At 36.7% G+C, this 14,060-nt stretch overlaps 1 protein-coding gene across 12 annotated transcripts in view; it reads left to right on the top strand.

Moving 5' to 3' along the window:
* The window catches only part of TIA1 (TIA1 cytotoxic granule associated RNA binding protein), a 33,763-nt gene extending 20,322 nt beyond the window's left edge, over positions 1-13,441 (top strand). For 7 of the 12 annotated variants that reach the window (XM_039239549.1, XM_039239541.1, XM_039239545.1 and 4 more), the window contains 6 exons: positions 6,739-6,847; positions 7,237-7,332; positions 7,449-7,533; positions 7,910-8,033; positions 9,198-9,343; positions 10,662-13,441. In XM_039239549.1, coding sequence (XP_039095480.1) covers positions 6,739-6,847; positions 7,237-7,332; positions 7,449-7,533; positions 7,910-8,033; positions 9,198-9,343; positions 10,662-10,788 — 687 coding nt within the window. In that variant the 3' untranslated portion in view covers positions 10,789-13,441. Of the gene's footprint in view, positions 1-6,738; positions 6,980-7,236; positions 7,333-7,448; positions 7,534-7,909; positions 8,034-9,197; positions 9,344-10,661 lie in introns of those variants that run through there. The other 5 variants (XM_039239542.1, XM_039239544.1, XM_039239547.1 and 2 more) reach the window with 3 other exon arrangements.
* The last annotated feature ends 619 nt before the right edge of the window (positions 13,442-14,060 follow it).

The raw sequence follows: 14,060 nt of genomic DNA on the forward strand, positions 1-14,060 counted from the left end.
TATACATAAACACATATGGATATATATACACTAATAACCAGTACTTCTAGAACAATATAAGGAAGCTCTATAATTACTGATTATGGAAAGATTTCCCTGGGAAATTAGATGAAAAGGCTCATTTGTAAAGAAAGGAGCATGCATTTGTTGAGTATCTCTGTCTTCTAGCAGGGATAAACAAAAAACTTGCTGCAGAGTTTCCTATTTGGAGGGAGGAAGTGAGAGGCAAACGGAGGGCAGAGTGGGAAGCTTCTGACATTATACTGCTTGAAGATTGAACCTTATAAATATATTATAAATTCAAATAAATGATTTACCTCTTTCACTGTAATAACTCAAGGTTCAAAACAGTTAAATGCCAGAGATACCACACTTCAAAAATACAGGGGTGAATGGTGGGAGAATATATATGCACTGGAATATATGCTAAAGTTTCCTCAATTTTAGACCTTAGTGTGTTGCTTTTATGTTACGACTGTCGTTTGCCAAAGATAAATACAGAAACACTACTGTACTTTCAGTATAAGAATGCCTTAGGGGGGTTAAAAAGAAAAAAGAGTATCTTAGAAAATGAGCGAGCAGGGGCTCCTGGCTGGCTCAGTCTTGGAGCATGTGACTCAGTCTCGGGGTTGTGAGTTCAAGCCCAGTGTTGGTCGTAGAGTTTACTTAAAGAAAAAAAAGTTTGAAGAAAATGAGCCATTAAGAGTTTTTGATAGTATGCATTGTATTTTAGGAAGATTTTTCTTTAATAAGCAAGATGTATGAAATAGATACTATATCATTTCTTAATAGCTTCAGGTCAGGTTTATGACCATAAGTTATTGTGCCAGTTCCTTCTGGGTTTTTTAAAAATACATCTGTTTGCAGTTATGCCATATATTGTCAAACTTTCTAGTTACTGTTTCTGCTTCCATTGGAACTACTATCTGGTTATTCCTCGCTATGAAGTCTTACTATCCTGGGGCACCTGGGTGGCTCAGTCGGTTGAGCGTCCAGCTTCAGCTCTGGTCATGATCTCAAGACTTGTGGGTTTGAGTCCCGTGTCAGGCTTTTTGCTGACAGCTCGGAGCCTGGAGCCTGCTTCGGATTCTGTGTCTCCCTTGCTGGTGTTCTCTCTGTATGTCTGTCTGTCTGTCTGTCTCTCTCTCAAAAATAAATATTTTTTAAAAAGACATTTAAAAAAAAGTTTTACTATCCAGATATTTTCTATAAGAGCTTGCAACCATTTTGCCCAGAATTTATTTTCTAAATCAGAAATCTACCTTAACAATATTCACATGGCTTCCAAGTTTCGGTAGGAAAATATAGAATGTACTGCACTTGTATCTCAGCTGTTCATAGTCACATCATATTTAGGGATCTGTTTAAATGTGTTTTGCAGTATAGCTGTCATCTTCATTTCATGAAGTGAAAGTTTTTTCTAAGAAAGTAGGAAAATCTGAAGAAAGTGAATAAGCCTGAGAAGTCAGGAAAACCCATGTATTAAAATATAACTTGGAAGTGGTAAAACATATTGAGAGGTGAAAAGATAAAAGTTCTGCCGTGTACATATGTCACCTACCAATTATAAGGGTTTTTTTTCCCTATGAGATGAGAAAACAAAAACCAAGAGTATTGGTTTCAAAAGCTTTACTGTTTTGTTGTTGTTGTTAACATTTGTTTATTTTCTGAGAGACAGGGACAGAGCATGAGGGGGGGAGGAGCAGAGAGAGAGGGAGACACAGAATCTGAAGCAGGCTCCAGGCTCTGAGCTGTCTGCACAGAGCCCAACGTGGGGCTCCATCCCATGAACTGTGAGATCATGACCTGAGCTGAAGTCAGATGCTTAACCAACTGCCACCCAGGTGCCCCCGTCAGAAGCTTTACTGTTAATCATAGCATCATATTTAGGAAAGGTAAAAAAATACTTCCTACCATCTGTTGATAGCCACAATTAGTGTGAGTTCCTTGGAGGATTGATATATAGGATTTTAATGTTTTGTGCCATTTTGGGGAAATAGGTTAAGGGCTTTGGTGAACTAGGAACTAATTTTTTCCATTTGAGTTTATGGCATCTGGCCCCTACTATATAAAAATCACTAACCATATTTAATATGAAAGAGAGCAAAGAATATCTGTATATGGTCTCTGGAGTCAGCCAGAGATGAATTTGAATCCTAATAGCCATTCCTATGGTAGGTTTGAGGAAACTTTGAGGAAATAATTAAATTTCCTAAGTTACATTTCAGCTTCTGTAAAATTTGTGTTATGTGATTGGCGGTGCTCTGGTGTTGTGAAGTGTCACAGCCCTAATTGCAATTACCCCCAACTCCCTTGCCTCTCTTCTCAGGTTGGACATGCTAGGGACAAACGCCAGTACTGATGGAATGTAGCTTTTCTGCCTTTTCCGAAGTAACTAAATACTGCTAAAGAAAAACTGAGTCCACTGGTTTGGCTTCTAATTTAACAGTTACACATGTTAAGTGAGTGCATGGTACTATCTTTGTAAACCTGCTCCTTTAGTTTGACTTCCCATTCTTTGCTCTCTGTCTCCTCCTGTCTCCTAAAATATTCCTTACTCTTCTCCATCATCACCTCAAGTTGACAACTATATGTTTCACTGAAAAAATAGAAACCATTATATAGGAATTCCCTCAGCTTTCAACTACCAAAGTACATAGAATTCATCCACCTTCCTCTTCTATTACAATAGAAGACATGTCCTTCCTGTAAAAGGGCAAATCCCTCACAGTTGAGATTCTGCCTCTCTTGCCTTTTCAAGACTTTGTCCCTGTGCTTATTCTTTTGTTTTCCTACCATAGCTTTCTGGAGGTATAATTCACATACCATAAAATCTACTTGTTTAATGTGTATAATTCAGTGATTTTTAGAGTATTTTCAGTACCCTAAAAAGAAACCACGTGCTCATTTTTAGTCACTGTACTTTTCCCTCTATACTCTCCCCTCCTCAGCCCTGAACAGCTATTTTTTCAAGTGTTTGTTTATTTTGAGAGGGAGAGAGAGAAAGAGCTAGCAGCGGAGGGGCAGAGAGGCAGAGATAATCCCAAGCAGGCTCTGCACCGCTAGTACAGAATCTAGCACAAGACTCCAATTTATGGAGCATGAGATTGTGACCAAGCCAAAATCCGGAGTCAGATGCTTAACTGACTGAGCCACCCAGGTACGCCAGCCCTGAGCAACTATTAATCTTCCTATCTATATAGATTTCTCTGTTTGAAACATTTTCTGTAAACAGAATCATATAATATGTTCTTTGCTGTACTCTAGTCCTGTGTCATCAGTCTTTCCCTCTCTCCTAGATCATTCCCATCAACCAAAAAACAAGTTCTAGTATGTATTAATCAAAACCACACTTGGGGCACCTGGCTGGTTTAGTCAGTAGAGCATGGGACTCTTGATCTTGGGGTCATGAGTTCGAGCCCCATGTTGACCATAGAGCCTACTTAAAAAAACAAAAAACACCACACTTGATTCTATATCCCTTTCCTACTGCATTTCTCTGCTGTAATTTAGAATCAAACTTCTCAAAAGATTTGTTTCCATGCTGCTTTCTCTTCTTCATCTCCCATTCACAGCTACCTACACAAACACATGCACATACCATAAAAAGTTTCTTCCCTCTCTTGTTAGTAGTTTTGTTTGTTTCCTAGGGTATCACAGTACTGTAAGCTGAATGACTTAAAGCAACGAAAATTTATTCTTTCAAAAGTTTTGGAGGTAGAAGTCCAAAATCAAGGTTGTCGTCATGGCCATGCTCCCTTTTAAGACTCTGTGGTAGAACACTCTCTTCTTAGTTTCTGACAGTTGCCAGCAATCCTTAGTATCCTTGGCTGGTAAATAAATAATTCCAGTCTCTACCTTTGTCTTCACATGGTACTTTTTAAGTTTATTTATTTATTTTGAGAGAGTGTGTGCAAGGGAGATAGAGGGAGAATCCCCAAGCAGGACTCAATCTCATGAGATCATGACCTGAGCCAAAATCCAGAGTCAGATGCTTACTGACTGAGCCACCCAGGCACACTGAACATTTTTTTAAAAATTTTTTATATAATTTTTTTTATTTATTTCTGAGAGAGAGAGACAGCGTGAGCAGGAGAGGGTGAGAGAGAGGGAGACACAGGATCTGAACTAGGCTCCAGACTCTGAGCTAGCTGTCAGCACAGAGCCGACGCTGGGCTCAAACCCACAAACCGTGAGATCATGACCTGAGCCGAAGTCAGACACTCAACTGACTGAGCCACCCAGGCACCCTAAACATTTTTTTTTTAAGTTTAATTATTTATTTATTTTGAGAGAGAGAATCACAAGCAGGTTCCACGTTATCAGTGTAGAGCCTGATCTGGGGCTTGGACCCACAAACCATGAGATCATGACCTGAGCTGAAACCAAGAGTCAGATGTTTTTTAACCAACTGAGCCACCCAGATGCTTGTCCTCTCTCCTTTTTTTTTTTTTTTTTTTTAAATTTTATTTAATGTTTGTTTATCTTTGAGAGAGAGGGAGACACGGAATCCAAAGGAGGCTCCAGGCTCTGAGCTTCAGCACAGAGCCTGATGTGGGGCTCGAACTCAGGAGCCATGAGGTCATGCCCGGAGCCGAAGTTGGATGCTTAACCAACTCAGCCACCGAGGGGCTCCTCTCCTTTTCTTGTAAGGACAGCAGTCATATTATATTTAGGACCCACCCTAATCCAGGATGATCTTACGTTACCTAATTCATCTGCAAAGACCATCTTCCCAATTTCGATCACCTTCACAGTTGGAGGAGCAGATAGTAGTTAGGATTTTATATCAATTTAAGGGACACAGTTCAACCCACAACAGTAAACATTTCATGAGATTCAAGCTAATAAATGTAAACATTGTGTGTTTCTTTTTAAGAATATGCATTTCCTTTTTATGTGTCTCAAGAATAGCCTTTAGCCTAGAATCTGCTTGTTCTTTCATGCTAGATTAGGCCCATTTTTGACATACACAAATAAGAATTGCACCCTTTTACTTTTCAGTCCACTGTAAGCTGGCTTCTCTTCTCACTCCTACCAATACTGCTCTTTTCAGATTTACTGCTAGATTTCTATGTCTTGGCTCTGTGACAGTACACTTTTGTGAGTTTCTTCCCTTCATCACTGAGAACTTCTTTTTCATCATCTTAGCTAATAATTTTTCCTTTACCTAGTTTTCAGAGGTTGCTGTTTTGAGGGCTCTGTCCCAGGATGCCTTCTATTCTCTCTCTGGTCTTTCTTTATGACTCTGAATTTCATATCTCCAGTTCAGTTTACTTTTTTATGCTCCATTCATATTAACACATGATTTTCATTTAGATGTCTTATATCTCAAACATTGTCTTTTTTTTTTTTTTTTTTTTTAAGTTCATTTTGAGAGAGAGAGAACCACCGGCAGGGGAAGGGCAAAGACAGGGGACAGAGGATCAGAAGCAGGCTCCCTCCACCCTGACAGCAGAGTCTGATGTAGTGCTTCAACTCACGAACTGTGAGATCATGACTTGACCCTAAGTTGGACACTTAACCAACTGAGCTGCCTGGTGCCCCACAAACTTAATGTGTCTTAAATGGAGCTCTTTGTTTCTTCCTTAAACCTGTTTTCCTCCTCCCTCCTAGGTTTCTTACTTCAGTAAATGCTAACACTGTCCTCCTACTGCCCAAGCATGAACATAGCTTATCTTTGATTCCTCCCATTTTACTTAACTGTGCATCACCACAGTTCTGTTGAGTCTTCCTATAGATTATATCCACTGCTACTGCACTAGTCCTAGTCACCAACTTTTATTTTGCTGTAGGTATTGGGTTAGTCTCAAAGTGTCTTTTTCCTCTTATTACCCATCTCCATAAACCATTCTCTTCCTGGTGCTAAGAATGGCCTTGTTAAAACATAAATCAGATCATGACAATCTCCTACTTAAAATCTCTTAATTTTTTCCTCTGGTACCTGTTTTTGCTCACTAGATTCCACTAAAGCTAGTTACCTTTAACATGCCTTTTCATTCCAAACATCCCGAACTCTTTCCTGCTGTAACACGCTTTGCAGTTCTTTTCTCTCCACCAGGGCTTTTTTCCCCTGATGCTTTGACTTGGCTAGCTCCTGTTCTTCCCAATTTCAGTGTAACTGTTGTATTTCAGAGAGACCTTCCCTAATCGTGCTGTCTAAAGTAGATCCCAAAGCCCATGTTCTCTATCCCATCCTTTTGCTCCTGTCATGGCATTTACCACAATTTATCAATAACTTTACTTGTGGCCCCGGAAGAATGTCAGCTCTGAGGCAGCAGAGACCACGTCTGTCTCATTAACCAGTGAATCCCTAGCATTTAATCTCATGCCTACCTAGAACATGGTAGATGTTCAGTGTTTACTTGTTGGATGACTGAGAAATGAAATACTGTCATTAACAAGCTTGTTGGATTTTGTAAAGTAAGATTTTCATCCATAGTCTGAGTTATTAAATGAACTTTATAAGGGGCTTTGAACTTTTTTAGGGAATTAACATTCACAAAATCTGATATCCAAATAAAAGAAAGATAATTTAAAAGCATCATTGCATTTAAGAAACCTATCATATATTGTGTATTTTTTTAATTAAATGCAAGTTAGTTAACCATTGTGTATTTTATAAAGCATTTTCATTCAGAAAACGTTTGTGAAAAACAGCTGAATTTTCTCTACTGCTAGTAGTCATTTCACATCAATTAATAATGGCTTCTTTGTCATTTCTAATGTGTGGAACAGGATGCCGAAAATGCCATTCAGCAGATGGGTGGCCAGTGGCTTGGTGGAAGACAAATCAGAACTAACTGGGCAACCCGAAAGCCTCCAGCTCCAAAGAGTACATATGAGTGTAGGTGTATTGGAGAAGAAAAGGAAATGTGGAATTTTGGAGGAAAATACGCTAGATTTTAAATGTTAGAGCTGTTCCCGGAGACTTATTGCAGAAATAGATGAGAAGCAAATCAAGACTACTGTTCAAAATGTACTTAGTTTTCATTTTTGTAATTTTAAGTAATAAATGATATTATTTCTAATGTCAAGTCTCCTTTTAAAGAGAGAATATTGAGTAATTTTTAGACATTCTTGGGGGGGGTTAATCCTCAAGCAAATGTAGTATGTATTCTATAAGCATTTTGGTCAGCGTGAAATTTACCGATGCAGTAGTGTAGTTAATGTTGGTTTTCTCTTTTTGAAGATTTCATTTCATGAGTTTAAAATATTAAACTTTTTCCTCCCCAGCAAATACCAAACAGCTGTCATATGATGAAGTCGTAAATCAGTCTAGTCCAAGCAACTGTACTGTATACTGTGGAGGTGTCACTTCTGGGCTGACAGGTATAGGACGTTTACCTGTGTGACATCTTGAGGTTAATGTTTTTACTGAAAAGCTCAATATCTGTATTGGATTTTATATAACTTAGTGTGGTTTGTTTTTGTTTTTTGTCTACTAGAACAACTAATGCGTCAGACTTTTTCACCATTTGGACAAATAATGGAAGTTCGAGTCTTTCCAGATAAAGGATATTCATTTGTTCGGTATGGGTGGTTTATTTTAAAAAAACTTCTTCTCCCAAGAAATGTTTGAATATTTAACTTAGCAGTTTTCTTAAAAATTTACCTCGATTATAAAGAAATAAAAATTTCTCTTGGATTTAGCAATACTTGCCACTTTTTTAATTGGCTCCCTCCTTGTTACTACAAGGCCAGTAGAATATTCTCTATTTAAAGAGACGTTTCTCCACAACTACAAGCTTTTTGGAAAAAAATATAGCAAAGAAAATAAACCATCTTATTGATTCTTTTGTATGAACTGCGTGTTTAACCTCAAGCTCAGCTTGACTTTTATAAACAGACTTTATTCATAAGTACTTTAAAAGTTAATATTGGTGATTCTTAGCACTATTTCCAATAGGTTCAATTCGCATGAAAGTGCAGCACATGCAATCGTTTCTGTTAATGGAACTACCATTGAAGGCCATGTTGTGAAATGCTATTGGGGCAAAGAAACTCTCGACATGATAAATCCTGTGCCACAGGTGAGAGGGTTCTTGGCTTTGCACAGTAATTGCTGGGCTAATAGTAGGTTATTTTAAAGTGAAATTGTTAGAGGAATGCCTGGGGCTCAGTCGGTTAAGCATCTTATTCTTGATTTTGGCTCAGGTCATGATCTCACAGTTTATGAGATCAAGTCCGAAGATGGGCTCCTGCTGACAGTGCAGAGCCTACTTAGGATTTTCTCTCTCCCTCTCTCTCCTCCTCCCCAGCTTGTGCACATGCACTCAGGCATGTGCACGCTCTCTCAAAAATTTTTTCAAAAAATGAAATTGTTGATAGCCCGTGTTAATAGTTTCTGGCTAAAATGATAACGTATAAGGGCTCTTCTTACATGTATTATAGTTCTAGAGTGGTAGTTTACCTAGCAGGGTATTCAGTTTTTTCTTAATACTTGGTAGATAGTTTCACATACTATTTGAAGAACTCACAAGCATGTTTGACTCAGTTGAAACAAAAGCTATAAACGTATTTAGAGCGTTGGCATTTTCTTCTAGATTTTGCTGCTTTTGTTTTTCCAGGCAGCTTTAGTGGTTTCAAATGTGATCCCATAAAGATTTCTGTGAGGAAACTGTAAATGGAGCACCAAGATAAGAGTAAGAAAATCCTAAACTATGTGCGTTTCTTAGGTAAACTGAATATAAGAATAAGTAACCTGTATTTTCCCTATCTAGTTTACAAACCACTTATACATTATACTGAGTTTAATATTTATTACTAGGGCTTTACCTGCTACCTTATAGAGTGTGCAATTTAGAGCATCATGTAGAATTACAGCAGTATAACCTTACTTCTTTTTCTTTGTTTGCATTAATTTTATAAACTTTTGTTTATCCTTTAATTTTTTTTAATGTTTTGAAAGAGAGAGGACACGTGTGTGTGAGTTGGGGGAGGGGCAGAGAGTGGGAGACAGGATCCCACTAGACAGCGAGCTAACCCCTGAGAGCCCAATGTGGGGCTTGAATTCACAAGATCATGACCTGACCCATTGTTGGATGGTTAACCGACTGAGTCACCCAGGTGCCCATCCTTTGATTTTAATTATAATAGTGGCCCTATGTGTTATGGCTATATATTTGTGGTATATTAGGACTGTATGTGTACATACAACTTGAATTAATACTAAATTACTTGTTATAATTTAATAGCAGAATCAGATTGGATATCCACAAGCTTATGGCCAGTGGGGCCAGTGGTATGGAAATGCACAACAAATTGGCCAGTATATGCCTAATGGTTGGCAAGTACCTGCATATGGAATGTATGGCCAGGCGTGGAATCAGCAGGGATTTAAGTAAGCATATCTGCTCTTTTCCTTTATTATTAACCTTTGAAAAAATCAAGAAGTTAGGAACAGATTTTAAGTAATTAGTAAGTAATGTGGTCTTCCGTCTAAAGGAAAGATTTAGTTTAAAGTGGTTTTTAATTTATATCTTTAAGTGTATTTCTTTAAAAATTTGTCTGGAAATGTGCTGCCTTGAAGTATAACCAGTGTTATAAGATTTTGGGTAATGCTTGGTAATGAATCAACTAATATTTAAGAAATATTTAAGAAAATGAGAGCTTAATATTTACTAAGCTTTTTATGTGACTAATGATCATTTAGCCATTCTTGGATACAGTTATTTTTGATGCTAGTTGTTTTATTCATTATGCGTTTTTATCTCTATGCAAAAGGATTTATGCACACATTGTTATATGGATGCCTCTTTATACATCTTGAATTACAAAATTTTATATAAATTTTTGAAAAGCTAAGAATTAAAATACTTCTCAGTTTCTGTTTTAAAAGAATCTTACATTTTGGGGGCGCCTGGCTAGCTCAGCCATTAGAGCATGAGACTCTTAAGCTCAGGGTTGTAAATTCACGCCCATGTTGCATGTAGAGATTACTTAAATAAAAATAAAAAGAGTCTTGTATTTGTAATGTTGAAAAAATTTATGAGCTTACGTATGCTAATAATTGTTTTAATTTCTTCTTTGAATAATAGAAATGCTAGTCCTTATTGTACCAAGTGATTGTTTCTTTCAAGTAATTGTTTGTTCAGTGTATGTCCAACCCAAGTGGGCACTTTTCCTTTTTGAGATTAGAAATGAGTTTTTTCTGAATTCAAAGGGGATAAATGTTTACAGGTAAAGGGTATTTTTTTTTTTGTAGCTGTATTAAACTAACAAATTTAAACTGCATAAATGAAACCTGTGAGGATGCTTGTTGTCTTTTTCTTTAATATTTTCTCTTAATGTTTATTTAGTTTTGAGAGCAATTGGGAGAGAGTAGGGGAGGGGCAGATAGAGAGAGAGAGTCAGAAGATCCAAAGTGGGCTCAGCGCTGACAGCAGAGAGCTCATTGCGGGGCTGGAACTCACAAACCATGAAATCATGACCTGAGCTGAAGTCAGACGCTTAGCTGACTGAGCCACCCTGGTGCCTCAAGATGCTTGTTTTCAAGAAAAAAAGCATTTACCTTTGCTTTCTCTGACATAACCATTATTCTTATATTTGGGCTTAAGAAAAAGTGTATTTCTTTGTATGTGTTATTTCTTCTTGGCATTACATTTTATTTTAATCAGCGGATTTCCTCTCTTCTCTGCTTCTTTCACATTTTCTACCAGTCAGACACAGTCTTCTGCACCATGGATGGGACCCAATTACGGAGTGCAGCCACCTCCAGGACAGAATGGCAGCATGTTGCCTAATCAGCCTGCAGGGTATCGAGTGGCAGGGTATGAAACCCAGTAAAAAAGGACTCCATAATCTAAAGCCAGTGGCTTGAGGCTACAGGGAGTGTAGTGAAGCCGTTGTTTACTTAAAAGATTTATCAAATCAGTCAGTGCAAATGTCAGATACAATGTATTTATTTAAAAGATTCATTTTTTAATCATGAAATTACTTATCATCCACATTGTTTTAAAAAGAAACAAGATGCTGGATGTCTGCCAATTTTTGCCTTCATTACCTTTTTTGATAAAGTTTCTCAGATCCTTGTTTCAAATACAAATGCAGGGATTGCTGCCACTTTTTTAAAATTAAGAGGCAGAAAATTGCACAATGTTGAACTTTTTTCCACTAAAGTAGTGTGCAGTTCTAGTTTGCATTCCTGATATGATTTAAAACATGTAATATAAAGATGTCAAAAAAAATGAAGAACCAAAACTGTGCAGAGTCTAGAAGTTCTTTGTAATCTTCAGCTTGTGCACAATTCTGTTTTAGAGGTTTTGTTTTTAAGGCATTGTTTGAACTCTCCCATCTCCACTGTTTTCCCTTGGGGGTTTTTTAATATAAATTATTAGTTTACATCATTTTGTAACTACATTTTCTTCACAAATTTGTCTTGCCTTATTAAAGTTCTGTAAAATATACTTAAATGGAAAAAAATGTTCACTTAGACTGAAAACTTTTCTCAGATGGATTGATAATTGCATTCATTTTGTGTTTTATATGAGAAGGTGCCTCAAGAATTCCCTCTTAGATTTGTTTAAAAGGATTTTTATCTTCTGTGATAAACTTTGCTGTGTACCAGGAAATATAAAAACAAAAACTTGCTACTAAAGAAAATCTCTGAAATGTGATAAGTTCTTATGAGCCCGTGTTAATTCCATGTGTCAACTTCTACATTTACATGTACTGTTTCATTCTGTAAAATGTTTTAGCAATTTAATATTTTGCACAGTTAGCAAGCTTTGTAGGTCATTTTCTTCTTAAAGGCATCCTGCAGAGTTGACAGGAGATTTATAAGGTTTTGAGTTGTTTGCATGTGAATATCAAATACACACTTTGGTAGTCTTTGAGTACAAAATCATCTGCTCTTATTTTTCAAGAATTTTGAGACACAAAGTTGTATGTAAAGAAAGATATTAATTTGCCATTTTCTAGTTAGTATTTACTCAAAAAGAGTGAATCAACAATTTTAATTTGTACAAATGATAGCTGTGAAACTGTAGAATATCCTATATCGGGCTTGGGGTTCATTGTGAACTTCAAAATTAGCCTGAAGGACCAGCCGGGCAAAGCGTTTTTTAAATGTTCAGAGGCCAAAAGATAAACAAACAAAAAAACCTTAAAATCCTACCTCCTTAAACAGCCTTCAAAGAGGAGAATCCTCAGTGCAATCATTATTTTGATTCTTTTGGTACCTGTTTTCCTGGAGTTCCCAATTTTATTATTTTGGGGTGGCTCCGAGCATTAAGAGGTTTAATCTTTGATGGCATTATTCTAGTTTCGAAATTTCTAGTACATTTCAGAGTGTCTTCAAAGAGTTGTGGGAGATTTTGTTTTGTTTTCAGTGAAAGTCACAAACTTCCTTCTTCCTTGACTCACAAAGGGGAAGAGTCTCCAGGATACATATTTGGATGGTTCCGATGTTTTTAAGACCTTCAGAGAGCTCCTAGCATTTAGCAACAGAAAAAAAGCCTGTGAAATCTTAGTTTCCTGGACTGTCTTTTTCAGGTAGGAGCAAATTAAGGTGGTCTCTAAAGCCAATACTCATGTAAACCAGAGCCCAGGAAAGACAGCCCATAAGTGTGTAATTCTCTGGAGCTCAATTCTATGCAGTTGTACTGATGTTTCTTTAAGTCACTGTGTATTTTTAAGTGTTGATACATTAAAAGTTGCTTTATGGAAGATGAGTAAATTTTTCAAATACTTGGGAATTTTTATTTCCTTGTTAAATTCTACAGATCAGGGCATGCAACCAGAAGCAGCTTAAATGAAATAGTCAAAAAAATAAAATATCGGGAAGCTATTTTTAGATTCTTCTGGCTTATGTTTCTATTTTAGAACCCTCGTTATTTTTCTTACTCAAAAATATTTTATTTCCTGTATACCTGTGGACTGCAGGGTAAATTATTTGGGCATAAGTAATTTAAGCAAAAGTATAATTTTTCTTTCATTTTGAGTATCTCAATAATACTTTTTACTAGTCAGTATATTTTCTTATTGCACAAATCTTAAAGTGTATATTGACTACTTTTTGAGAAGAAAGTGGTGTTTCTCAAAAAGTTACTACTGAACAAATCGACATTTTAAGAACATTGCTAACTTTGGTTTAAATCTTACTCCTAGTGTTAAATCATTTAAAGATTTTTTAACCTAAAAATCATACTGGTATTAGTATCAGGTAAGGAAATTAAAGTTTTAAAAATGGTTTCATTGTCTGCAATGAAAATTCAGATTTTACTATAAAATACATCTGGTACTGTAAAGAACCTGAAGTGATTCACACTTAATGGGTCATTAATCCAGTATTTGCCCTGACTGTTTGGATATTAAAGTTCCTTTATGTTTTCTATAGCCTGTGGGATCTTCTTGCAGTGATTATTGTGTGTGAAAGATTTTTCTTTTGGTCTAGCCATATTGTTATACTCACTCAGGTATTTGTTAGATTTTTTTTTTTTTAATCTTATTCCAGAAACCTTGGTTTTCATTGGGTTACTGTTTAATACCACAAAGAATTGGCATTACATAGATTTGACTCCTTATGTAACCAGGGTCTCATTTTCCTTGTTGATAGTATCTCCCTTTGAAAATGAGTTCCACGTTCCAATTATATTCTCCTGTTTTGTCCCTGTGCTTGCTGGTCTTCTTTTTGTATGTGTTAAAGTTCAGTTGACACTTGAGAAGGCAGTTGGTAGGGACTAGGTTACATATACAAAGAAAGTTACATTCACTAAAGGCTGTGGAGTCCTCTGAGGTTACAGTTAAATCAGAAAAGTAAAGTGTGTTTGTAGGAATTAAAAAGCAAACCCTTTGGGGCGCCTCACTGGTTCAGTCAGTAGAGCATGCGACACTTGATCTCAGGGTCATGAGTTCAAGCCCAATATTGGGTATAGAGATTACTTAAAAAAGAAAACAAAACAACTCTTTGAAAGAGTGATGATTTCCAAAACTAAAATCATTTTTTTTGTGGAGGCTATTGCATTTTTTCCAGTCACTGCATTTTGACTTTTGGGTGTAGAACTGGAAGAACATACGTCCAAAACAACACATTTTAATTTAACAGCCTTAATAAAATG

This window comes from Hyaena hyaena, unplaced genomic scaffold (assembly GCF_003009895.1).
Source record: "Hyaena hyaena isolate Hyena2069 unplaced genomic scaffold, ASM300989v1 scaffold_158, whole genome shotgun sequence".
Taxonomy (NCBI): Eukaryota; Metazoa; Chordata; class Mammalia; order Carnivora; family Hyaenidae; genus Hyaena; species Hyaena hyaena.